The 27,585-nt window shown below is 46.9% G+C and overlaps 1 protein-coding gene across 3 annotated transcripts in view; it reads left to right on the forward strand.

Moving 5' to 3' along the window:
* The window catches only part of LTA4H (leukotriene A4 hydrolase), a 129,664-nt gene that overhangs the window by 39,052 nt on the left and 63,027 nt on the right, over positions 1 to 27,585 (forward strand). For all 3 annotated transcript variants that reach the window (XM_061563076.1, XM_061563077.1, XM_061563078.1), the window contains 2 exons: positions 12,914 to 12,982; positions 19,187 to 19,291. In XM_061563076.1, the coding sequence (XP_061419060.1) occupies positions 12,914 to 12,982; positions 19,187 to 19,291 (174 nt within the window). The remainder of the gene's footprint in view (positions 1 to 12,913; positions 12,983 to 19,186; positions 19,292 to 27,585) is intronic.

Consider the following 27,585-nt stretch of genomic DNA (forward strand, 5'->3'; position numbering starts at 1 on the left):
GGGGTGGCTCTTTAGTAGAGACTGGCCTTCGCCATAGGAATGTGGACAGGACGTAAAACTATTTCGGGATAAGGATGCTTGCGCTCGATAACCACGTGGCGGCGTTGAATTGGACGGGCGTGCAATATGAAAGCCGGCTTGTTTCCACGTTACCCTCCAGCAGCAGCATCAGCGGGTGGCGGTTGTCGTTGCACTTGTTTGATTAAACGACCGTAAGCAAGCGCCCCCCCCCTCCCCCCGGTTGCCAGTGTAAACAACTGCGGGCACACAAATACAAAACAACATGTTTACGAGAGGTGGCCCGGTCACTTGCTAATGCAGGGAGCAGTGTTGCTAAGCAGGCACTGCTTGTAAAAAAAAACATGGGTTCAAGTCTGGGTAAGCATCCGTAATTCAACGAGGTCCTGCAGTGCACTGGGTTATATGGTGCCTCTTCTGTTTGGTTTTTCTTCGTATAGCAGGAGGGAAAAGCGACGGTGTTAGAACGCATTGTGGCCTAACGCTAAGTTTATCCTGGCCCCTGACGCCTGTATATTTCAAGTTTGCGTGTTCTCCCAGTGGTTGGCGTGGATTTTTATTTAGAATCGACGTACGTTTAGAGTGTTTGGCTTTTATACATTTCCACGTGATGAGCCACTTTCCTGAGCTATTATTTGTGCTAGCTATGTCGCTTCTGAAAAAGAGCTCTAACGCTCAGTGGTAAAATAAAAAATAAACCAATCTTGATTTGAAGCTTTCGTGACTGCAGGAATCCATACTCTTTGGTTTTTTCAGTAAAGTCACATAGATACCTACGTGACTTTATCGAAAGAACCAAAGAGTATAAAAAACTGTTTAGTTTAATCGTAAGTAGTTCAACCAATCCAAGGAGGCATTACACGCTTCGCGGATCGCAGCGACACTGCCAGTATGCAGCTGTGTGGATGGTGCCATGCGTTGGTGATGCGTTTGATACTTCGGACTTCACGACAGTCACGGCTCGGCGAGTCTGTGATGATGGTCCGTTTGTGGGAGGCCGTTCAAGTGCGGTGTAGCGTGGTCCGTCGTGGTTGTGGCACAGAGAGAGAAGCACCGGTGCTTCTTTCACTGTCGCGTCTTCGGTGAGGTTCGTGTTTATTGCCATGTCCGCGGCCGCCGACGATGCCGTCCAGCGAGTGCCGACGTTTTCACGAGGTTTCCTGCAGAGGATGAAGACGTTATGTGGTTTGGGACATGAGCACAACGAATATCGATTCTTCACCTGAACAATGCATTAAAAGGAAATGTTTGTCCAGGCATTATTAAAAAATATTCAAATTACACCCAAATACTATGCTGATTATATGGCAATCCTATGCTAATCTGCAGACTGAAACAGAATGGGCTGATGGACAATGTTGTGGAGACAGAATTAAACAACCTCCACTTGACCATAACGATCATCATGAGGGGCTTGTTTGACCATACTTCACCACGATGAGTGCGCGCCGGTATGCGGGGTATAGCCAGGATCGGTTCAGATATCAATTGGCGGTGATGTTAGCATAACCGGCAATCGATCTTGGGTCATTGGGTTCAAAGTTCAGTTTGCTGACCACCGTATCCTCTCCCATCCCACAATAACAATTATTTGTAATTATGCGAAATTGATCATTGCTGTACCCAGGGAAACCTCGATTAACCTCGTCATCATTATCATTAAGTAGGGGTTCAGATCATTCTGCCTCATCAGTGATCGTTCATGTGGGAGGAAACCAGAATGAGTGCCCAGCGAAAAATCACACGTGAAGGGAGAGAACACCCAACCACCACAGAGGCCGATCGGCGACCTACTTGCTGTACTGCCCCAAAACAGCTACGGCACGGCTCTGCAGGTGAGTGTCTTTGGGCGGCACCATCTCTGCATGAGCCACCAACCTCGCTTCCCAAGTCGCCGATTTTCAAGTGCGCGCCATTGATAAACTTGTGGCAGGAGCGTGCCTCACTGTACGGGCATGTGCTAGATCAATGTTAAGAGCTCGCGTGTTTGTTTTGTGAGCAGGCTAAATGGTATGCGTGGAGACTGTGTACAAGTCAGGGTCAGAAGGTCATCACAACTAATGCCGTTTATACGAATGTAGTGAGTTCAACTGAGTAGCAGATGTACTCTTTGAAGGCAACACATTTATTATTACCAACACACAGGGTAACTGCACCTTGACTCTTTAACAACCATCTGGTGGTGGGTCACCAAGCTAGCTGCACTAGCCGGAACTATCTACGACGGACCGGACCACAGCTTGGATCCACGTGTTGGTGACTCTGTAGGACATAGAACGTAGATTCTTCAGGATGAACAACAGCAGCCGGTCCCTCTCGGGGACCCGGCTTATATCCTCTGTGGCGTAGCTGGCTCCGCCCATTGCCACGACCACCTTCTAGAATCCTCGAGCCGGTTCTCGACCCTGACACGTGACCACCCCTAGTCCCCACCCTAGGGCCCTGTGTAGACTTTACCGGTCACGTGTCTTTCGGGGTCAACCAGAGTGCCATGACCCTTAGTAACTCCATTCCCATGGCCGGCACTCTCACACCCTATCCTGTAGGGGTCGGCACTGCACGCAGAGCGTGGTACCATCCAGCACTGTCAGACAGCGCTCACAGTCCCTCCAGGGCAGGTACTGCACCCACATTCAAGAGCCGAATGGCTCACAGGGCTATAGCAAATAAATTAAACTGAAATGAAACATATGTGGTGCCCGCGATGGCAATACATCGCATGCCGTGCCTCTCTCAGGCCGGCATTACACAGTGACATCCGCGATGTCACTACACGAAAAACAACTTTCCATCACTTCCTGCCTTGGGCCAGATTCTTTACCTGTTGCAGAGTTCGTTTCTGTTTATCTGCTCTACAAGATCTGCACTCGCATGTCTGGCATCAGGTCTTCCCCTTTCTCTTCTCCCCCGGAAATGCCCATCTAGGGGACCTGTCCGCCATCCTGCACACGTGTCCGGCCCATCGCAACCCCCTCTCCCCGTGTAGGTCTGCAATGCTTTTCCTGCACTGGTTCTATCCTCAACTTCCAAGATGCTTACTCTCGTAGTGTTACTTGCCAATTGATTTATAGCATCGTCCATCCGCATACAAGGGTAATGATGCAACCGAGCGGTAGCGCGTTCGCCACTTGTATGTACGTATGTTGAACTTCTTGCACGCCGTACGTAGCCAACCGTGATAATCGGAGGTGCGGGGATGGCGGGGAGACAACAAACTTAGCACCAACAGCAGTTCTAAAGAAATTCGTTTCCAATTTACATTTTAGAAGTGCATAGCTCCAGTGGCTTCCTAATATTGCGTTTCAAACGGCCGTAGAAGTGCATCCAAAAGCACGTGATGCGGTGGCCGTCTTTGTTCGATGGCAAGTCAAAAGCAGCTGTGAGGATTGCCGGACTTGGCGTGATGGTTTGTTGCATATGTTCGCAGGTCGAATTGCAGCTTACGTGGATATTGCTGCTGTATGTATGTTGAATTTCTTACGCACCGTCCGTAGCCAACACATGCTAATCGGAGGTGCTGGTGTCATAAGAATAACCGTGGTACTATCACACATTGTCTGCTTCACAGTGGATGTTAAAGGTTCCCTGTTGTCATTCGCAAGACTAGGCCATTTATGTGCCGGCCATATTTGCCAAATAAAATGTGTGCCGGCCATATTTGCCAAAAACATTTTTTTTTCTGAATTAGCATTACACACGGCAATCGTCACCCCCAAAATTATCAGACGGATGCCCCAGGTCATTCTTGCAAATTAGACTATCCTGATCTCTTAAGTTCCCACCTCTTTAAACAAATTAAACTCGAGTATAGAAAGGCCACATCATTACTTTCTGGCCCAAGATCATTACCCATGCCTCAAACACCGGTTGTTTAACGTGAACTGGCCTGTCTACTCTTTGAAAGTGCTTTTTGTTGTTGTTATTGTAGTGGATCAAGAACGCAGTGCGTCACTTGAGCTCCTAGTCACACGGCCTGCTGCATTGCAGTGTCTGGGCCGTCCAATTCCACAGGTTGACTTTTAGTAACCCGGCTCTCATGCCTCAAGGTGCCTGTGCGCTTCACCAGCAGGGGGCGACACTTTTGACCACCATTTTGATGAGGATTACATTTATTGCTTCTTACGTCACATCGCACCTCGGTCGTTCCGATGCCCCACCCGTAAGCGATTCGCTATTTTGGATGACAGTTTTCCCCGCGTGGCCACCTGTGCCAGGGGTTTGTGTAATGCGCTACCACAGGGTGGGCCATGTATGGGCTGTTCAGAATGGCAGCCCCATCGTGTACAACGACGCATTGCCCTCGGTTCTTACAGCTTTCTTCTCCGGTTCTCTGGCGTCGAGGTGGCGAGATCTTATCTCTCTTGCCGATCCCGACCCTGATGCCTGCTGTATATTTGGAGTTTGCATGTCTCTCTGCCCGTGGTCGCGTGGCATTTTTCTCCGGGTCCTCTGGTTTTTCATTCCACGTTTAGAAACGTGCATTCAGAGTATTTGGCTGCTTTCAATTTCCACGTGATAAGCCACTTCGTTGGGCTATTATTTGTGGCCAGGTCGCTTATGCAGAAGAGCTGTATAGCTAAGTGGGCCTTACCTGGTAAAAACAAATACAGTAGTAGTTTAGATTTTTAGTCAAACATGTGCCACAGGTTTTTGGAATATTCACGATATCAAGTCGCCTATTGAGGAGACATTAGAGAGGGTCATTGGCAATGAGTGGGGTGTCTATAAATGGGTCACTCTGTGTACACTCACGTTAACGATGGAAGATGCCACTTCGTCCCGCATTGTTACCCTGTCTGCAGTCTGTTATGAGATTACTATTATCTTATTGGCACAGGTTCATGATAATTAACATTAGAATTTTTTTTTGGTTTATGAAAAGGGCAAAATGTATGAGTTTGAAGCGTCATATGAAGACATCAGCGGCAGCTAATCCATATAGATCACGTGATATAACCCTGAGCATGTTAGCCTAACGTACGTCCATTTGAATAGAGCCGTGCAAGCGTGCGCCTACAGCGCGTTTGTCACTGACAAACGAGGGCCTCCTGCCGTGCCATGCAGACACTGAGGGTGATGTGTACGGTATTTTCACCGCTGTAGTGAGTGTCCGGTTTGGTGATCGTGAGGGGAGTGTAGATGTACGTATGTGGAACTTCTTTTGCACCATACGTAGCCAGCCGTGCTCATCGGATTTGCGGTATCATAAATGGACTGAGCTTCAATGCCTTCCAGTGCCGACGGTGCTGACTACCGATGCTTTTTGTTGCTGGAAGTCACTCAACCATGCCCTGTCCAGGCCTCAAACCTGCTTAGCTTCTGATGAGGCCAGGCAACCACACTCCAGGTAATTTGGTCATGAGGAAAATTATCATCTTAACATTTATTCAGGTAGTCTCATTGTCATGCTTTTAAATGCCCAGCATAAAATCATATTACCTTAAACCTTGAGTAATGAGTGATCAGAAACGCAGTCCTTTACGAAGTAGAAAACACTTTTCGGTGGGGAATTGGCAAATTTGAGAGATCCTTTTGCGACATCCACAAGAGTGATGGTAAACAGTGAGTGGGCTGGGGGTTTGGTTTCATCTTGAAAGATCTGAACACGGAATCTGTCAGCCTCTGGGCCTTCTGGGTCAGTGCTTCCCTATTAAAATTTGTTTAGCGATTATATTGTTCAATATTACTGATTGAAACTTGCCATCGGAAGCATTCATCAGAATCAGAATATGTATTTGTACTGGAAGAATCTGATGAGCTATGAAGCTTTTTTCCACAAATGTCGAGTCGGGGCACACGGGTTACAACAACAAACAATATCATCTGTGTGTTTTAACATCTTAACACCTGTTTTGTTGCCATAAAAAAGGGGAAACCCTATTTTCAACAACAAACAATGCAAAACAAAACACGACAGGAGTGCTTAGTACAAGATAGGTAAAACAACAAATAAAACTAAACCATCCCCATCCTAGCAGGCAAAGCCCACTGAGGTTTTAACTTATTTTTCAGAAGCGACCTAGTCCTAGGGCTAATCGATTACATTTTGCTTCAAGAGATATGATCCGGCCGGGCACATTCCACTTAATTTCAGAAGTGCTGCAGCTCACATTCGCTTCGGGAGTTGCCTCTGACCTTCTTTGAATCAGGGTTCAATAAAATCACCGTCACTTTGTGGGGAGTTGATACTGGTTGCTCTGTCAAGAGGTTGGCTAACGACCAGAGAGGCATGTGGAGATTCCACAAATAAGGGCGGCGCTGACTAACGCTGGTTTGAACGTGGAAACGCTTTTATTTCACTGCGATCAAGCGACATACTCGTTAAAACAATCATTATCTGGAGGAGAAAAAAACCCACAAATTATTAACAGGTCGTGGTATGCTCGTGTCACAGCTCAAAGTGTTAAATGAATTGCAACCTCATTATGTGGCAAGTAATTCATGGCTGTGGTTACGCAAGTACGGTCAGGCAGGTCTTCATTCGCATTTTTTGTATTTTCTCGCTGGACTGTTAATTGATCAAAACAACCATTAAAATTAAGAGTTACACATCTGATGCCCGCTGTAAACATGTCTTCAAGAGTTGTTCGGCAAGTTTATTGGTTTTCAGTATCTCGCCGATTTAATTTTCAAGTCTTATATCATGTAAAATGACATGGGTGCCTGGAGAAAATGCGGCCCTCTGGCTCTGCAAAAGTTACTCAGAAACCTACTTGCTCATACTGTGTGCAACAGGCCGCTATTCAGACCCGGTGGAAAATTCCACATTCGTATGGGTAGGAGCCACGCTCCAGCAAAATTAGACTTACACTCCGAAACTAAAAGTAACACCGGAACCGCTATAAAATAAAGCTATAGTTGCATTGCTTCCTACATGCAGGTTTTTTTGCTCCGCCAATGCAGCGCCGGCCATGAATGTGCTGATGCCGTAGAGACACGTGAGCGAGCGACCGAGCATCTATGAATAGCGGCCCCCAGCGCTGCCGAGATCGCAGCCAAGTTCGCGAAATGTGCTGACGCCAGCCACATTATTCAGGCCGCGGAAAAGAAAAAGAAGTCGGTAACTTTTTTGACCGACCCCCGGCGTTAAGTTACGCACTAAACCCGGGAGCCTTCCATAGTGGCGACCCGCAGTCAGGGCTCGCAATGTGTGCCCTCTGAATGGCCTGTGTGCAATGCTAATGGGATTGGTTTTTTTTGACGGGGAGCCAGCTGATCCGTTGCCCGTGTGACCGTGTAAGCTGTTGTCGGAGCGAAAGAATGCAACCAACTGCGTTCGATTAAAGCGGTAATTCCTAAACACAAAGGCGAGACGCCGTTTCACTTCCTCACCAAGTTTCTCCGGGTTCCTCACCCACTGCACGAGCCGGCTCGCTTCAGCCGTAGAGCAATTCGCCATCATTGTCATCAACGCTGCGCAGTATGGTTACGTTGCAAACGGTGAAAATGAATAGAGGACGTTCAAATATTTGAACGGACTCTTTAGTTGGAGAGATCACATTTTCAGATTGTGTTGCCTTGACAAAAAAGGTCGAGCTCAAGCAACAGTTTAACTTTCAACATTTTTACAGGAGCTAGAATCAGGCGAAACTACGGCCCGCCTTATTCTAAGCTCCTATGAAGGGCTTCTCAGCTCTTTGCGCCTCGCCCGTCGCCCCCATCGATGTCCTCTTCCCCCCTCCCAATGTGTGCAGATGTTACTACTGACTCTATTGTATGTAGGGTGTGTAGGCATATAAGGCTACAAAAACATTATTTTTTTTTGGGGGGGGGGGGTCGACAATTGTTGTCAACCTGTCGGATCAACTTTTTACCCCCACATCTGGGGGCATCCACTTTCTATAATTTTTTTATTCAGGCCTTATGAAAGGCTCTTAGAATTGAGTTGACGGACAAATAACGGACAAACGGAACGCCGAGCTTTTATAATGGATTGTGATATGGCCGCGTGGCCCAGTGGCAGAGTGGCTCGCTCGTTGAAAGGTTCTGAGTTCGCACCCCGGTCCTGAGCCAACTCCGCCCATCGTCCCTGGCGGGTCGATTAGACACCGCACCGTGGGATGTCAACAGTGCTCTCATGCTTTGGACAGACCGGTCCCAGCCAGAGGCATGTTGAATGTCCACCAAGGGAATTTAGTGCCATCAGAGAAGATGAGCGCACCGCTCGTTGCTTTTGTCAGTGCAGCACGATGTCACATATCCGCCAGTCAGATATCCGGCAGTCACATATCTGCCCAGAGCAATTAACCATCCCCACCCAGTGCTGTATTTGCCCATAGTTTACTGTCATTTTATTTATTTATTATCGGTGTTCACATATCAAATGTTTTCACAACATCCACCTGTCCCACAGTCCCTAGCCAGTTGCATTTGCACCGCTGTGCTGAATGGGTATACGCTTAACGCCTTTACTCGTTCGCAGGTATTTTTGTCGAAAGCTGACCCTTTAATTCGCAAGCCATGAACACCCGTATGTGCGTCGATTTAAATTGGTAGTCTGTAACCGCCAGTGAGCTTCTGACTCCCGTGCATAACAGGTCGATTGAGATATCAGGGTGGTAAAGACAGATATTTGGAAGTGTGGTCCAACAGGCAGCCCCTCAGCCCTTGTGTGGAGTTACAACATTAATAGCGTTCGTGCCAATGTCGCGGCTGCAACAATGCTGGCATTGTCTCTCGGCTGCCGTCTGGCCCCGCCGTGCGAGGACGGGCGAGGCCGCGATTGTTAATTGAGGGCCCCGTTTCTTTCATTCATTCCCCTGTTTGGCTTTCGGCTGGCGGCTGCGCCAAAGTTTCGTTTGACACCGTGCGCCATTTGTTTCCACTCCAAGCGCAGCGAATTGGTAAAATGATGCAGCGCATGGGCAAACGAGATACTTATGCTTGCATCATCAGCAAAGCTCTAATCAAAAACCACCAACACATTAACGTCATCTGATATCCCCCAAGTTACAGTTTTTACACATTTGGTTGCAGATTAACTCGGGTGTATAATTTCTCTCCAGAATCAACCAAATGAATACCACGTTGTGGGAAGTCTGTAATGGTTGTCTCCTCGATATACTGGCCCCCACCATAGAAATGTGGAATTTCCACGACTGGTCGAGTGGACGAGTGAAATTACCACTTCCCAGTGCCTCGCTGAGGCATCTTGGCTGTGAACCATGCGGATGATTTCTGATCAGTTGTGTCGTCACCTTCCCCACACTGCTCTCCACACTCCTTATACTTCCTTTCATTTCATTGGCCACAATAATAATAATAACAAGATGTAAGTACATTTGGCAATTGTGCGATTCTTAGAGCACAAGCTGATCACAAAAGCTCTGTGTTTCATAGACGACTATAGTTTGCCATTAGGGTGCGATGCTGCTGCCCGGTTTTACCCAAGCTACGAACTTGCGAGCAATCATTTTGTAGCTGGCGCATTTGGGCCGCGACGCCAGCACGCACGCATGGCCTGCTGTCCTCCGGGACCTGTCACGGGATCTCTCTCACAGCCGCAGTGAAGAAGAAGGCGGTGGTGTATTGACGTAGAAGAAGATGTCAAGGGCCGGGTACCGCTCCGACGTATGAAACGTCGACCCTCAAGAAGCTCGCGCCCAGCATTTTGTCACTTGAGCGGCAACGAGCTCTGGAGAAACAACGGTATTGGAGCGTGGGGGACACGGTGGCGGTGGAGTTATGGGAAGGAGATTGCGGAACAGAGTTGTGTGGGTAAAGTCCCCGTGGGGGGTTCCTAGCGAGGTCCGTCTTACCGGTACCTCGATTCAATGGTTCACATCGATCTTAAAGCTCGCGATACACGCGGCACACCGTGCATGGGAACATTGACAAGCAGCATTTTATGCAAAGTGTATGAGAGGATCCCTTATTCTTCGCGAGGGATACATTCCGGTGATGCTCGTGATTGGCAAATTTCGCGGAAAATGAAATTGGTCCACAAAAAGTTAGAATCTAGATTATCTAATTTCTTTATCTCGTCACTCTCATCACTTTAACTCATCACTTAATGTCATCACTTTATTTCTCATCGCTTTATCTCACCTTTCTTTCTTTCTCTCGATGCAATCGTGTAGAGTTCCAAATGTGATTCGTGGATAGCTAACATCGTGGATAGCAGGTTTGTAAATAAAGCGGGGAAACTGTACACATTGTGTGTGGATACTGCGTGTTGGCTTGCGTAACGAACAAGTTGCAAAAAACGAGAAGAAACAACGAGAAGGCAGTACGAGCAAGAAACAATATGAACGAGATGGGAATAGTGAGGTGTGAGAAATTGTCCTTGAACGGAATCGCAACCACGAATCATGGTTGATGCTTACAATGGGATCGTGAGAGTTGCGTGCTGGAGTTGCCAAAATCATCATCATCTTTCTTCAATCAATCACATTCATTTATTTAAAGGCAACTTTAAAAAACCAAGACCCCCTGCACACAAACGATTATTCTCCAATAAAACCTTTAAAAACAATGCAATTAGAACAAAGAGAGGAAGACCTAACAGAGAATGGCTTGACAACGTAAGAGATGTGGCACCTCTTGAGCATGTTGGCACAAGACAGACGAGGAAAGTGGAAACAAATAACGGAATGTGCAATGGACACTTCTTGGGTCTCTCTGCCCATGGATCATCATGATGATGATTAATTAAAACAATCATAAGGCAAGTCCCCACCTGTACAGGCCAGGATAAACAAGGGGGATGGTGGGGGGGGAGTGTTTGGGGGCTGGATCGGCCACTGAACGACATGGAGGAGACTTCGTCTGTCCCAACTTCCCGATCTCGCCAAGGAGCACAAACCATCACTCGGACTCCGGTCATCCTCGCAGCGGCTTTTAGGCTGGCCATTTAACAAAGGCGGTCACCGCATCGCGCGCTTTCAGATGCGCTTCTGCGGCCGTCTGGAACGCCCTTCCTTCCGATATTAGGAAGCCACTGGACTTTTGCATCATCTAGATTGAAGTCTCATTTCTTTTCAACTTTTTTGGTGTTTAGTTTGTTGTCCTTCCGTGGATGAGCACGGTTGGCTGTGTACGGTGCAATAGAAGTTCAATATACCTGCAGGTGGGAATTATTATATCACAGGATCAAGGCTTATAACCCTGTAGTGGATTGACCACGGCTGATCATGATGGGCTATGGGACTATGACATTAATACGTGCAAATATCATTAATGTTACTCAGGAGCTTTAACGTCTAGCTGTAGATGGTTTAGCTTGTCGTCGTCATTCCAAACTGTTGACTCCTTGCAACTTGGCCCATTGGCGAGTGAACTCACCTGTGGCCTTCCAGCTTTGGCCGGTAGAATCGTCAATGATTGTATCTTCCGAGTTACCGCTCATTTAATGTTCTGTCAACTTACGTAACACGGCGTTAAAGTTTAACGAGGCCGAAGCGGTCCCATTAACACGTTTGCGGCTGTGAAAGGCCATTTCAGGGGGTACATCAAGTGAAGCGTAGTTGTTAAGAAATCTTTTGTGAGTACAACGATCTCTCACTGAAAAGATACTCCCATTCAGTCGGTTCATTCAATCACTCGGGCGTATTATACACACGGTGTGGAGCAGTTTCCGCAATGATTTGCGCACTATGCTACGAACACTTAACTCGATTTTTTTTTGACACGGCTAACATCAGTGGTCGAGTGTTTTCTGGACTGTTCCCAGAACCACCACCCCACCCCCTACTACCCACCCTTTACCACGATGACCAGCACGCTAAGGAATGGTTAAAGCAAACCCCTATGACTCACATGGCCAAGGGGGGTGCCTTCTTCCAGCAATGTATTGATTCTCGTTGTATCAAATTATAAATGTATTTGTTCAAGGTCAATGTTTGCTGTGACATCTCATTAGGCCACCTTGGCTCTTTGTCAGCTGCACAGCGGTGCTTTCGTCAAGTGGTTAATTACTTCCGTGGCTACACCTAAAAGGGGACACCAGGACCCGTTCAGATATTACTCACCACTGATGTTAGCTGCGGCTGAGAGTTGAACTCAAGTTGCCGGATTCAGAATCTTTATTTATCCCTGGAGAAATCCGATGAGCTATGAAGCTCTTTTTCACAGATGACCAGTAGGATTAATGGGATTGCACACTAAGGACTAGACCAGCCCTATCCCCGTTGAGCCTTTAATGTTTGTATTTAAATGCAAAATGCGATGGCAGATCCCTGCCTGGAAAGATGCTTGACTTGAAGAGCCACTGACATGGACGGGACTCTTCCCAAAAAGAAAACAAGATCTTCTTGGTTCTTTCGGTAAAGTTACGTAGAATGGAAATAATAAAATAATAACAATGAAACATAATAAAATAATTCTCATGACGTTTCGGCCACAACGCAAGCAGCCGCCCTCAGGTGAAGAACAGGTCTGTCGATAAGACAGAGTCTGAATGACACGTCCTGGGCTTGGAGCATCTATTTAAGCTGGGAGGGAGGAGGAAGAGCGCCTTGGCAAAATAATTTGCATATCAAGAGGAATTTTAGCATATTTATGTAATATTACACTATGTATTATTCTACCCACCCTACTGCACACCACACTGCTGCATATTCACCATACAACTACGAATTTTAGCATCTTTATCTTTAGAAGCTATAATGTAAACAAAACTATTAAAGCGAAAACTAAAGTTTATTTTTTATTTTACCAGATAAGACCCACTGAGCTACATACAGAGTAGCTCTTTTTCAGAAGCGTCCTGACCATAAATGATAGCCCAACGAAGTGGCTTATCATCACGTGGAAATGTTTCGCAGCCAAATACTCTAAACGCACGTTTCTCAAGGTGGAGGGAAAAACCGGAGGACCCGGAGGAAAATGCCACGTGAATGTGTATCGAGTGTCGACAGCTGCAATACTCACGCAAACCGCCACTCTGTCTCTGCAGGCAATTCACTGCCGGAGCATGGTCCCTTGCCAGGACACCCCGTCGCTAAAGTTCACCTACGATGCCAAGGTAACGACGCAGCGGTGCCCGAGTGAAATCCACCGCAGTGCACTCGCAAGCAGCACCTCCACCAGCACCTCCACCACTAAGGCCCTCTCTGAGACCAGTTGTGAACTCTTACACTGACACTGCGCAGTCTACGGGTTAAATTACACACGATGGATTACCTCATTTTTTTCGGTCGCAAATATTTTTCGCGTAGATTTTTTTTTCGGATCACGATGAGAATTTCGAATCTTAACACTTTATATTTTAGTATTTTTTATTGCAGTTGAATTACCAATTTTTTTTTGCTGTGGCAAGTAATTAATGGCTGTGCTGGCGCAACCATAATCAGTCAGACAGGTTGCCATTTATTATTCTTGCTGGACTGTTAAATGATAAAACAATAAACCGAATTCAGAGTGACGCCTCTAACGCCCGTTATAAACAAGAGTTGTGTTCAGCAGGTTTATGGGTTCATGGTGTCTGGCTGATTGAATTGTTGTCGAAAATAACACCTGGCACGGAGCAGCAGCGTTTGTTTAAGGGACTGACTTCTGATGAGGCTCAGAAAGTCAAAACCGGTTCTGAGTTTACCTGCTTAAACAAATGCTGCTGATAAACATTGTCTGCAAGTCCCACAAACTTAGAGAATGGAAACAATATTTTGGCATGGAGAGTCGTTCTAACACAATTGGTATATCTCAGAAATAGACTTTTTAGGCATACCAGTGTGCTCTTGGAGTCATGGCATGAGGTTAAGAAACATTATTATGGAACTCTCGGGAAGATGACACAAACGGAACGAGTTCTGGAGTCACATCGCTGTCATTCTCTTAGCTGGAAGGTGCGCTTCCTGAAATACCTTGGATGAGTTTGCTCAGATAAATACTCTTATTTGAGTAATATAGTTTCAGAACATGATTAGGAGGAATACGTTATGTATTCTCGCATGTCAAGAAATCGGCTGTTGAGCACAAACAGAAGTGGAAGGTTCAGCCTGAAACATTAAAATGCTTCATCTCCACCTTTGAACCGCTGAGCTGTAGTCTTCATCAGGGGGGGCTGTTGGCTTCCTGACCGGTGCCCATTGAGTGGAAATTAAAAAGCGTCGGTGACCAATCACAACGAGTCGCAATTATCATGTGATCAGACACACCCTCCAGTCAGGTGACTGTGGGTGGCCAATCAGATGGAGCCCGTGACAAGACCTTTGCCAGCCCCCACCTTTTGACGTGGGAGTCAAGGGAAACGAGGCACGTGGATCAAAGCGTGAATCTTTGTCGGGCATGATCTGCACTTGTGTGACCGGCCACCGTGACCTCTGCGGTATCTGCCTGGGCATTGATCCTGATGCAGGCTGCGCAGGCGGTGTTTACTGCCGCCCGTCAGTTTAAACGTTTTCGAGAAAATAAACGTGCGGTGTTCGAGGTGGTGCCTTCTTGCTCTGTTTATCCGGCTCTTATTTTTTTAAGGAAAAAAAATCACAGCCACATGTCAATTTGTTTTCACATAACATTTAAGACACGGTGAATTATTAAGCATGTTTTCTTGGTAAAAATAAAAGTGCAGCCCCGTGTCTGCGTGCTTTCACCTATACTAGTGGAAGGGCCTCCAATGAAGGGAGCTCTAGAGAGCCCCTCTATAGGGTATGATTGGCCTACTCTTCCACGCTCGCCAGATATCTTGGAATAGGTGGGAGTACCCACACTTTATCCCACCACTCGTGACCCGCCAGTCGATTAACTGTCATGATACCCATTGACACTGCTGGGTGGACAGATGCGGAGGGATTTGAGAAACTTGCATTTGTTTTTAACTGCCGTGCCAAGAGATCGAACCGACAACCTGCGGATTGCATGTCCAGTGTGCTCACCACTACACCACCAGAGCATCCTCATAATGAATTACACTTTCATAACAGGATTTTTTAAATCTGCTCTTAGCTATTAAACTCTGTGAGTTTAATGTGTAGCCTTTGATGATTGAGCTGAGGCTAGAAACGTTAACCTTGTGTGGCTGCCTATCTTCGAACCCAAGATATTAGTGGTGCCGATTTAAATTCTCTGACCGAGACATTAGCCGCCCCCCCCTGAGTCCCCCCAGCCACCTCAAATGTCACCGTCTAATTCTGTAGTTGTAAGGAATTGGATTAAAATGTTTGCAAGGCTATTTTTTTTTGCTCTAATAAGTTTGTTTTGGTGCCATAGCAATGACCAGGCATGTTTAGGGTAAAGGCTACGCTTGTTAAGCACTGCACGTTTAAGATTCCGCAACCATCTGTTTATTGACATGGATGAACATTCAATCAGTTTTCCGTCACTTTGTTTGTGTGACGACACCTGCCTCTGTGCATTCATCAGAGTGTTCCTTTTCCAACCGCCTACACGCAGCCCTCACAGTTTGTTTATATGCTTGTTTGTGTAAGCCTTAAGTGGGCTTTTACGCCGCTGTAAACTGTATAAACTGTGCTACTAGCGTGCCTAAGCTACCTGACAGCAGTTGACCGCTGCGTGCGCGGACGGCGTTACTGGGCCTACTGCTGCTCCAAAGCCTTGGCCGGGTCTAATGGAAACCGTGCTCTATTTATACCCAAATTATGGCGTTTAAGTAAATCATTCTGTAAGCGGAGTCACGACCTTAAATAGCCACACACGTGCTCATGCTCACATAAGAGACGACTGCCAAACTAAACTATGAGTTTCGGAGCGCTGATACCGGCGCGTCAATTAATTCAACTCTTCCCCATCGCAGAGCAATTGAGTTATGCAGGGGCAATCGGATATCTTTTTGTTAGGATCTCAAAACCCAGAGAAATGTTTGACCCATAATGGTATGCACCATCTGCGACCGTGTAAATGAAAACGCCAGCTGTACCGAGGGATTTAAGTGCATTTCGAGATGCCTAGTGGGCACTGCTTCCTGTCAAATAGGAGTGAGCTCATTACCCTGAGATGCTGCACCATAGAGCTCGATGTATTTCCGACCATCTTCATCTAGCCAGTGAACTGAAACGCGTACACCAAGCTCTCAAGATGAATGGATATTCAGACTACACAATTCGTAAAGCTATCACCCCAACCTTTGGGAAAGAACCATCTGAGGACCCAATCAAAACCATCACCTTGCCATACATAGCAGGGGTCACCAAAAAGATCTTGAGCAAACACAAGATCCAGGTTCGATTTAACATAGTACGTAAAATTCTTGATCTGATCCCATCTGTGAAGGATCTGATCCCTGCCATGCAATACCCCGGCGTCTACAAACTAAGCTGTGTTTGCGGCAGTAGTTATGCAGTGGGCTCAAACTGACTCGCAGACGTACTCTTTGGAGGCAACACATTTATTAACACCAACAAACGGGGTAACTGCCCCTTAACAGAATAACAACGTATGGTTGTGACCACCAGGCTAACTGCACTAGTTACACCGTAACTAGCTGCAACGGACCGGACCACAGCTCAGGCCCGGGTCCACGTGTTGGGGAGTCTGTAGATGTAGAACGTGGAATCTTGAAGATGAACAACAGCAGCTGGTTCCACTGGGGGACCCGGCTTTTATCCTCTGTGGCGTGGCTCGTTCCGCCCCTCGCCACGACTACCTTCTCGAATCCTCGAGGAGGATCTCGATCTGGACACGTGATCACCCCTAGCCCCCCTTTGGGGGTCCCAGTGTAGCTGCAACCGGTCATGTGTCCTCCGGGGTCAACCAGAGTGCCATGGCCACTTGTAACCCCATTCCATGCCCGGCACTCTCGCATCCTATCCTGTAGGGGCTGGTACTGCACTGCAGAGTGTGGTGCCATCCATCACTGTTAGTCAGTGCTCACCGAGCACCGCTAGGGCCTGCACTGCATCTACATTTAAGTGGTGTCCGCGATGTTAATACATCGCATGCCGTGCCACTCCCAGGCCGGCTTCACATTAGTGACATTCAACGATGTCACTACAGTTGCATTGGCGAAACTAAGCGACATGTCTCGGACCGTGTTCGTGAACACAAGGCAGATTTGAAACATGGTAGGACCAATACCTCGGCTGTGGCTGATCATTGTTTTACTGCGGTCGGCTCACACGAAATTGATTTCTCTAAGACGAAGGTACTTTGCAAACCCACTGGCTATCAACAAAGATTCGTTCATGAAGCCATCCATATATACAGACACAGACACAACTTCAATTGAGATGATGGGTATAAACCGAGCAATCATTGGAAGGACGTTATCAACCAGGTTAAGTCGTAACTAACTATAATATTCCCATCTTACCACCTTCCAATGTTAGTTGTTATTTTCAGCTTTCTGATTTTACATTAACAGGTTAAATTTCCCACACTAACACAGCCACCTCGCTCGCCGAGCTCGATGTTGCTGCTCTGCGATCTCCCATTAACATGCCAATCTCTCACATTAACATGTTAATTTCTCACATTAACATAGCCACCTCCACACCCTCGTCGTGGAGATCGCCCTCCAATTTTTACATTAACAGGCAAATTTCTCACATTAACATGCTAATCTCTCACATTAACATGCCACCTCCACACCCTCGTCGTGGAAATCGCCCTCCGATTTCTCACATTAACATCACTAGCCCTGCCCACGTTGGTTATGACCCTTGGGCTACACCCATTTTAAACCTTTAAAACAGTCTGCCTCTGCGGCCTGGAAGCGTATTATTAAATAAGATACATTACAATTACTTATAAGGGAAACAACCACTAACAGATTACTAATGTAGCATAATCACAATAAAACACATTCCAAATGATTACTAATCTACAACTCGCATCGTAACAATAGCCTGATTACTAATCTAGTATATAATTACAATCACTCCCCCCTTGAATCTTTGCACCTGATGAGTTAATGAGTTAATGATGACGTCATCCTGCTGCTGCTCTATATAAGAACGGGAGACACAGGAGAGCCTCACCATTCTGGCGAATTGCCCGATGATGCTGGTTGTAATTACCAGCGAAACGTCGTACTCAAATTGTGAATGTTGTTGCTTCAACACACCGGTGGGCTAAAGCAGTGAACTATTTGTCTTTGTCAACGTGACACATTTTTTACTGATTGGCCGTGTCGGGTGGTGGAGGGTTACGACACATTTATAAATAAACGCGATCTAAACCCAAAAATCGTTGATTATGAACGATCGCTTGTGTTGTGGTCGAAACGTAGTTTTTTGTCATTTTTTGTTATTTTCTTTGAACCTATCTACGTGGCTTCACCGAAAGACCCAAAGAATGAGATGGAGCCTGTTTGAGAGATGTTAACTGCCTCACCTGGTATACAGGAGGTTGTGGGTTCGATCCTGACCTTGGCGCCTGCTGTATATTTGGAGTTTGCATGTTCTCCCCGTGGGCGTGTGGATGTTTTTCTCTGAGTTTTCAGAGTTTTCCCCCCACATTTATAATCAACATGCATTTACAGTATTTGGCAGTTGTAAATTTCCACGTGATAAGCCACTTTGTTGAGCTATCATCTGTGGCCAGGTCGCTTGGGGGAAGAGCCACATAGCTCAGTGAGCCTTACCTGCTAAAAGAAAAACAACAACACAAAAATAGGGGCAATGAAGGGGCCTGTCGGAGGGATACAACGACCACATTTCTGACCTTTGTGTTGCGCGAATGGAAAGAGAAGAGGCGGATGGAAAATACATTGAAGGTCATTCCACACAGGCCAGAATTTAATACACGTACGTATGCCAATCCAAAAAATGAAAGCGCCGCCATCCATCCTCAATTGAGCATTGGGTTGTATGCATCTCCATTGGTGATCTGGAGCTGGCGGTGGTAATTCCACAATTGTGTGGCAGGGTCCGTGGCTGCATTGGAATGGGCTGAGTCAACCCACAAACAAGATTTGATCTCAACAGCTGCCAATGGTGCATTGAGTGCTCTTGCCACAATGCCAGTGACTCGCATACACGGGGTGGCCCAAAATGATTTTCCCGAGATTGAGTGAAACTTATTATTTCATTTTCTGTCAATTCCTTCCTTGTCGCTTTGATAGGTGCATGTTTATGATAATAAATTCAAGATCACGCTATTTTGATGTGAATAGAAGTTAATTGCAAATAGCTAACTGTGTCTGCCTCTTGTCGACTAACTTTTGGGGCTACTCGTATGTAAACCGATTTAATGGACAACATGCTTGTGGCCACTGTTGACGTCGCATTTACAATGCAAGAGGAGTGATTCTTGTTCTGTCCCCGTGTTCCAGGTGTCTGTGCCCAAGTCACTGGTGGCTTTGATGAGTGCCCTGTCCGATGGCAGTGAGCCTGACCCCACCAATGGAGAGTTCACCGTCCACAAGTTTAAGCAACCAGTAAGTCAACTTCACTTGTAAGGTCCCACTCATTACACACAAAGTGCTTGCCACAATGAACCACAATGCCACGCTGATCTCGTCAAGGAGCATAAAGCTTCACGCGGACTCCGGTCATCCTTGCAGCAGCGGCTTTTGTCAAACCAGCGAAACAAGACGGTGGTCACCGCATCGCGGGCTTTTCAGATGCGCTTCTGCGGCCGTCTGGAACGCTCTTCCTTCTGATATTAGGAAGCCGCTGGAGCGATGCAATTCGAAATCATCTATATTGACAAACTAATTTTTTTAAAAGCTGCTTTTTGTGTTTAATTTGTTGTCTTCCCGCACCTCCGGTTAGCACGGTTGTCTATGTACTGTGCGAAAGAAACTCAACATGCACACATATTCATCGTTTTGTTTCTTGCCCTTCTCCCGCACCTCCAATTGGCACGTTTGGCTATTTACAGCGCTGAAGAACTTCAACATCATACATTGTTTAGTTTATTGTCCCTCCCCCGCACCTCTGATTGGGATGGTTGGCTACGTACGGTGCGAAAGAAGTTCAACATACATACATTACGAACCCGCCGCATTAACTGAACCTGCCGTGCGCTGATACGCAAGTCTGACTCGTTGAACTCGTAGGGAATGTTCCAGACCAGCGACCCGAACGTTTGACGTTCTGGTACCAGTGCGTGGAAGAAGCACACATACCTGGTAAATAAAAAAATGAGGCATGGTAGAGTAGTGTGGCCAGGGAACCAAGGATCCAGACTTGTGAATGGAGGAGAACAGACTCCAAGCACTATGGTGTGGATCATGCATTCCAAGCAGAGTAGGTGGGTGTAACATTTCTCTGCCACGATTGCCAACCCAGTGGGCCTAATGGATAAAGACATGAGTGATAAGTGAGCTACATTGTGCTCACACGTGGAAAAAAAATAGTTTTCTCATTGGCTTGGTTTCTCAGTGGCTTAGTTGTACGAACTTTTAGCAGCTTAGACTATATTTGTATCTGAGTTTGCTGTCGGCCCCAAATTCCAGCCAAGTTTGGGACCTTGAGAACAATCTTCGAATTACGTTTTGTACAAAGTTGCCGCTTTCTTGAACTTAAACAACACATAGCAGATTTGTAACAAACACGAACCGAATTGGTCGAATGGCCTCCACATTGTACGTGAATATAACGTATTGTTGTTACATCATGCGTGTGTCGATAGATAGCATCAGACATTAAACTATGCTTATGTACGCTATTTCACGTATGCAACTCGCATGTGTCTTGTAGCTCTCAGAGACTCCGTCTTGTCCTCTGTTTATGAAGAATAAAGTCCAATAACAACTCGACACATAACACGCGTGGCTCCGTACACTCGGGTGATGAGCCACAACCTTAATCGGGAGACAATCTCGCTCCCAAGCCCCGAACCCAGGTGACGACCACGGCAGTTCCCCCAAACCAAGCAGCCCCAAGCCTCCGCTCACGCTGCTATTGATGCTCGCCCGCTCCGGCCACACCCTGAGCCTCAATCCTCCTCACCGCATCTGGCCCTGCCGCTCACGTCTTTCTCAGATTTCCCCGCCATTTGATCCCGGCTTATGAATGCTTAACTCGTTCATTAGCAGCACTTCCCCGCCATTGGCTCCCGCCTCATGAATGCTCGTTAACTCGTCATTAACTCGTCCATTAGTAACCATGGTCGTGGGGAGCTACACTGTCCCGCTATAGCTCCGCACTGTCACTACACATGTATTAATCGCAGGGGATTCGAAGCACTCCCAAATGTTGTGATTTATTAAAATGATTTCTATTGTTGACCACGAGTCCCATGCCAACCAAGGCATGGGACTTGGAATTCACAAATCATCCTCTTTGTTAATGAAACGTTCCCCATTTTCAGGGTCGAATACAGCCCAGCATTCTTGCACGGGCAATGAGTCGAGTAATCATTCTTGGGACGTTAACATCGGTGGCATTTTTTCACCCCTTTCTCAAGAGCGCAAATTACGGTTACTGAGTTGCTGCCACGTGCTCAAGGCCCGGCTAGGAGGCACTTGTACGCTTCTCTGGTTTTTGTAAGATGCGCTCGCGGCCCTACGGCGAGCGTTGGCACAAGTCGACGGGCGTTTGACGAGTGCGTTAAACCGCTGCTACCGACGAGGATACCGCCCCAGTCGGTGGGGGGCCTGCACTGTCTAGGCGGCCTGCTGGAATGCAAGCGTCACGCAAGCCTGGCTGACTGTTTACCCCCGGCGTTTGCTCACGAGCAGGAGATAGGCAATGGGCAATTTAACTTGTCCGCTATTTTTCATGAACACGGACCATCTGGCCCCCTCTCGAACTAAAAACTAAAACTATTCAACTATTTTAGTTTTTACCAGGCAAGACCCACCGAGGTGTGTTTCTCTTTTTCTGAAGCGACTTGGCTATCACCAATGATAGCTCAACGAAGTGGCTTATCGGGTGGAAATTTATAGCAGCCAAATACTCTAACCACATGTTTCTAAATGTGGAGGGAAAAACCAGAGGACCCGGAGAATAATCCACGTGGCCACGGGAAGAGAGATTTGCAAACTCCAGATATACAGGCATCAGGGTCGGGATCGAACTTGCGGCCGCCTGTATACCAGGCGAGGTAGTTAACATCTCACCACCACGTTGCACACATCTCGACCTGAAACAGTGCTGCCGAGTTGCTTTTTTGAATGGCGCCTGCCATTGCAACAGTTTGAATGATCTGCTGTTAGCTGGCTCAGATAAAGAGTTTCGCTTAAGCTAAGTGAGAATCACCGTCACATCACGTGAGCTGAATAATACGCCGATTGAATATCGTGACACTTTAAGAAGTGGCTGGGTGCCTCGGAGGGACAACGCATGCTCTCGGGACACTAAGCCAGCGCGGCAAAGAACTTTGGTTTGTATGCCGACAACCACCTGATTTTCAAATGCAGGGAGTCAAAGGGTCTCGACCCATTAATCAATGGCTACAGACAAATGTTTTACACATCTTATTCAGCCCAGCCCAATTCTAAGGACTGATGTTGATAAATACATGAGATGAGTGATATATGAGGTGAGCTACTTTTTTTTTTCGAGGCCATGAAATACCCACCGCATTATTGTGGCTGATCGAGGCCTCATGAAGTGGCTGCAGGAGTAGCTGCGAGGTTGTCAGAAGTTTTGCGGTACAGATATGGATTGTTGATTCTATCCGCGCGGCGCTTTAGGTTATTCTCTTGTATTCTTGCGTTTTTCTCTGGTCCTCCCGCAAGCCAGACACCCATGAATGTGGAACTGGTCAACATCGTGATGCATTATTGTTACCCATGTCTCTTATTACCCATGCCGTGCAGCTCACAGTGATTACTTGTCCATACTTTTACCACGCTGGTCAGGGCGGGTTTGTGAAGGTGGGGATCATAAGTGAGGGAGTATAATAATGAATGACAACTGTGGATTGTTTTGCCCCCTCTAGCTCACAACACAGCCATGCAGCCCACAATACCCTGTCGTGTTCTACTTGGTGGCTGCCCACTCAAATATTATCCAGGCTTCAAAAGCCCGCTAAGCTTTTATAAATATGACGAGATATTGCAGGCGATTTTTGTCGTAGGCCGATTACATCATTTGTTGTGGTTAAAAATACAAAAGGTCGACCACCAATTTCCGAATGACGCCAGCACCGTTGAATAATCTCCTTGAAGTGGCCACTCCAGGTGAAGGTCACCGCGACGCAAACATCCGGACGTGGGGAGGTCGGGCGGCAATATGAAAAGGTATAAGAATAGGTTTTACCCTTTCTGGCAATAAAACAGTTGTGTTAAGACGTTCAAACACCAAACTGAAACCTTTTGCAAGGAATCCTGTCTGCATTAACCACATACACTTGTGGTGAAGATGCAAACAAAAACATGCTCTGATAGTATATGATGCATTGCCTTTGAAACTGATTGGTCCACACCAGAGACAGTTTTCTTTACAGCCTTGTCTCAAACAGTGGAAGACCAGATGATGCCAAAAGGCAAACAACGCACTACCAGAGCATGTGTTTTTTTGCATGTTCACCACAAGTATTGTGGGTAACGCAGATAGGATTCCTTGCAAAAGGTTTCAGTTTGGTGTGTTTTAACATTTTTGCACAACTTGTTTAATGCCGGAAAGGGTAAAACCTATTCTTATATTTTGATAGTGGCAAGAGAGGTCCCGTGATAAATACGAAAAGGGGTCGCTCTGCTTGTCTCGCGGGGGCAGCCACTGCACATGTCGCCTTCACGCAGAGCGGCCACATTTTGTTTCCAGCGTCCTGCTATTTACCTTGAGGCCATCCACGCACAGGTGTCTGTATTTTTTTTTTTCCGAGTGCGCACGTCCTCGTGTGCGTACACACGCAGTGGCAGCTCACCCTCGACTGGCCTTGGGCGTGGAAACATTCGGTAGCTTAATGGTCAAAAAGTCAAGAGTCATTTCCTGCTCAAGTGGCCACTGAGGCAGCAGCAGCAGTCATCTCTAGTTTACAGCCCTTGGCCAGTGGTGGAAATTCCACCTTTCTAAGGTGGGGGCGAGTCTCTCCACAGAACAACCACTGTTGGTTGACTTCTCAAGCAAGCAGTACTCATTTGATCGATCCCAGAGGGCTGATGCACTGAGTCAACCCTCAACCAGGATTCAAACTCTTACACCCTCCGACTGCGAGCCGCTCGCTTGACCGCTGAGCCACCTGTGCTGCGCTGTGCCCCCGACCGACACGTGTATCCATGTCCAGCGTTGGGGCGGTTATGGCAATGAGCCAAACGTGCCAATGCAAGTCTAGACAAGAGGCATGTTCATGACAAAAGGCATGTTAATGATGCATCTGTACATTGATGAATTTTCGAACAAGCACGGCAGTCAACGCATCGCGCACTTTCAGATGCGCTTCTGCGGCCGTCTGGAACGCTCTTCCTTCCGATATTAGGAAGCCACTGGAGTTGTCCACTCTTAAATCATCTAGATTGAAAACCCATTTTTTTTATAACAGCTTTTTGTGATCCAGTGGATGAAATTCCACAGTTTTACAATGTTGGGGGGGGGGCATCCTTTTATATAATTATATAACCACAAAGTGGCACTTATTTTATACACCATGGAAGGATGAGAGCTTGTACAATGTCAGTGCTATATCTGCACAAAGTTCATACCTGGTCTGTAAATGAAATAAATATAGGGAATTTAACTCGTAAGGTGTGGTGTGCATGTCAAACTCCGCGAGCCTCCCCAGATCACTCCCACAGCAGCTGCAGTCCTCTGTACCCCCCAGTAAAGTTCCCAGGACAACCATTGGATCAGCTGCGGCACTCTGGGCACAAGTGGAACAGCGCCACTGTGAGATCGTGATGAATATCAACGTAAATATACCGGTTTCAAAAGTCTTCGCATCGCCGTAATCCAACAAGCATTGGGCATGTTCGTCAGTGTTGGTGGCCCATCACGGAGTCATCAGTGGCACTTTGCACATTCCTATGGCAGGAGGCAGAGTTTCCTTAGAGCAGGGTTCTTTAGCTACATTTTTCTAATGGCCACATAATACAAGTCAACATTTGCTGGTGTGGTCACATGACGTCATGTCACGTGATGCGCAGATGCAATGGCATTACATGGCTTCGTGATGTCAAGACGTTAGTACAAATGACCACGAACTTGTATCTCTGGTGTATACGATTCTCTCATCTTCTTGTTGTTCATCTTGCTAATCTTTATCGCTTTTCTACAACTCTGTCACCTCGATCTCGTGTTTATCTCTCATCTGTATCTCTTCATTTCTCAGCAGGCCATAACTAAGCGTTCTCGGCCCACGTTTGTCCCGTGCGGGGTCGCCAGTTGAAGACCCTTAAAAAATATTAATTCTGAAGTAAAGAAAATGTATAATGAAGTCCATTGCCCAATAGGCTACTCAGATCATTGCGCCACTGTGTTTACTTAACTGCCTTTGATTTCAGTAAGTAGGTGAACATCCCCTGCAATAGCATCCCAAATCTCGCCGCAAGAAAGCTAAAGCGAACACGCAATCGGCAGCATACGATGCGGCGTATGTACGTACGTGCGTTGGAAACGCACGCCTGCTACCGATATGCATTACCAACCTGTTGAGGCTTACATGATGGATGAACGATATATTTAGCGTGTTTACCCAGGTCGCGTAGCAGCGTGGAAAGACGCGCAGGCGGAGAGACGGAGGCACGTGTGTCCCGTGAACGAGCGCACGTTCGGGATGTCGCCGTAAAACTAAACCAAGTGGATATTGGACAGCGTAAAACGAGGGATGACATCCGTGGGGATGAAGCGGCCCAAAAAAGGAGAGCGGCTAAATTAACGTCGCGAAATATCCTACGTTGAGAGTTTTGCAAAAGTTAAAGTGCTCGTAATAAAATGAACGCAGGGAGTTGTAAATCGGCCGGGCGATACTGTGGCAGAGGATACTTGACTCAGTCCTGGGGCCAATCGTAATTTTGCTGAGAGCAGCAATGTTCGCTTTAATTACAATTACGTTGTGTTAACGTTTCATTACAAACTGCACATTTTACAATAGTGATTGACCCCCAGGTCTGATGGTGAAGCTGAAATTCTGGTGGGCATGGGGGTTAATCATCCCATCATCCTTCAGAGGTTGATAAAAGGAATAACACTTGTTAAAAAGGCTCATGCCTTGGAATTACAGAATTTTCATGCATGGCCTACGTCCGCCGATGGAGACGAACTTCGTTATTGACGGTTTCATGCGATGGCTGGAGGTGTATCCATGTGTCATGGCCGAGCCATAAACCATCACACGAACTCCGGTCGTCCTCGCAGCGACTTTTGGCTAGCCATCGAACAAAGACGGCCACTGCATCACGCGCTTTCAGATGCGCTTCTGCGCCCATCTGGAATGCTCTTCCTACGGATATTAGGAAGTCACTGGAATTAAGCGCATCTAAATCCAGATTTAAAACTAATTTCTTTAGAACTGCTTTTTGTGTTTAGTTTTTTGTCCTTCCCCTGCACCTCCGATTTGTACGGTTGGTTACGTATGGTGCGAAAGAAGTTTGACATACACACGTACGGGCATTATAGTGCACACCCATAATCCTGGTATTGGCCAAATATCCATCTTCTGAAAAATGACACTGCAAATTACTCAATTTGGATGACACATTGCAACATTGCCCCCTACTACAAAAAAAAATGTGATATGCAAGTGAAACAAACATGGGGTGCAACGGTGGCGAAATGTTAACTGCCTCGCCTGGTATACAGGAGTTCATGGGTTCGATTTCAACCCTGACGTCTGTATATTTTGAGCTTGCATGTTCTCCCAGTGGTCACGTGGATTTTTCTCCAGGTCCTCCGGTTTTCCCCTCCATATTTATAAACAGCATGCATTCAGAGTATGTAGCTGAAATACATTTCCACATAATGAGCCACTTCGTTGAGTTATAATTTCTGGCCAGTTGGCTTCTGAAAAAGAGCTATGTAGCTCAGTGGGCCTTACCTAGTCAAATAAAAATAGTTAATAGTTTTCAGATTAGAATTTGGCTGCTATAAATTTCCACCTGATAAGCTACTTTGTTGAGCGATCATTTGTGGCCAGGTCGCTTCTGAAAAAATAGCTCCATAGCTCAGTGGGCCTTAGCTGGTAAAATAAAATAAAATTTTAGTTTACTTTACTTACCAGAATCTTCCAGAGTATTGAGACTCGGTGAAGCTTTCTGGGGTAAACAAGCGGGAGCTGAGTTCTCGAACAAAGCTCTCGGTTTACAGGGCAATCTACATTTACACCCTCGCCCATGGTCATGAGCTTTGGGTAATCACCGAAGAGATGAGATCGTGGGTACAAGCGGCCGAAATGAGGTTTCTTCGCAGGGTTTCCAGGCTCACTCTCCGTGATTGTGTGAGGAGGTTGGTAATCCGGGAGAGCCCCAGAGTCAAAGCCGGTGCTCCTCCAGATCGAGAGGAGCCAGTTGAGGTGGTTCAGGCACCTGGTAAGGATGCCCCCCATTAGACTCCCCCTGGAACTCGACCGGGCAGCAGCAGCAGCACGTCCCACTGGGCGAAGACTACGGGGCCGGCCCAGGACACGGTGGTGGGACTATGTCGCTCGCCTGGCCTGGGAACATTGGGAATTCCCGAGGAAGAGCTAGAGTCTGGACCGCCCTACTCAACATGCTGCTGCTGCGGCCCTAACCAAGCCAAGCGGACTGAGAAACAAATGAACGAATAATAGAGATGTAGACGTGATCTCCAGAAACCTCGTTTCCTCCCCACATTCAAAACAATCCTGAGATCAGAATCTTGGTTA

This window comes from Lethenteron reissneri, chromosome 30, assembly GCF_015708825.2.
Source record: "Lethenteron reissneri isolate LAM-NWPU_2019-01 chromosome 30, ASM1570882v1, whole genome shotgun sequence".
Taxonomy (NCBI): domain Eukaryota; kingdom Metazoa; phylum Chordata; class Hyperoartia; order Petromyzontiformes; family Petromyzontidae; genus Lethenteron; species Lethenteron reissneri.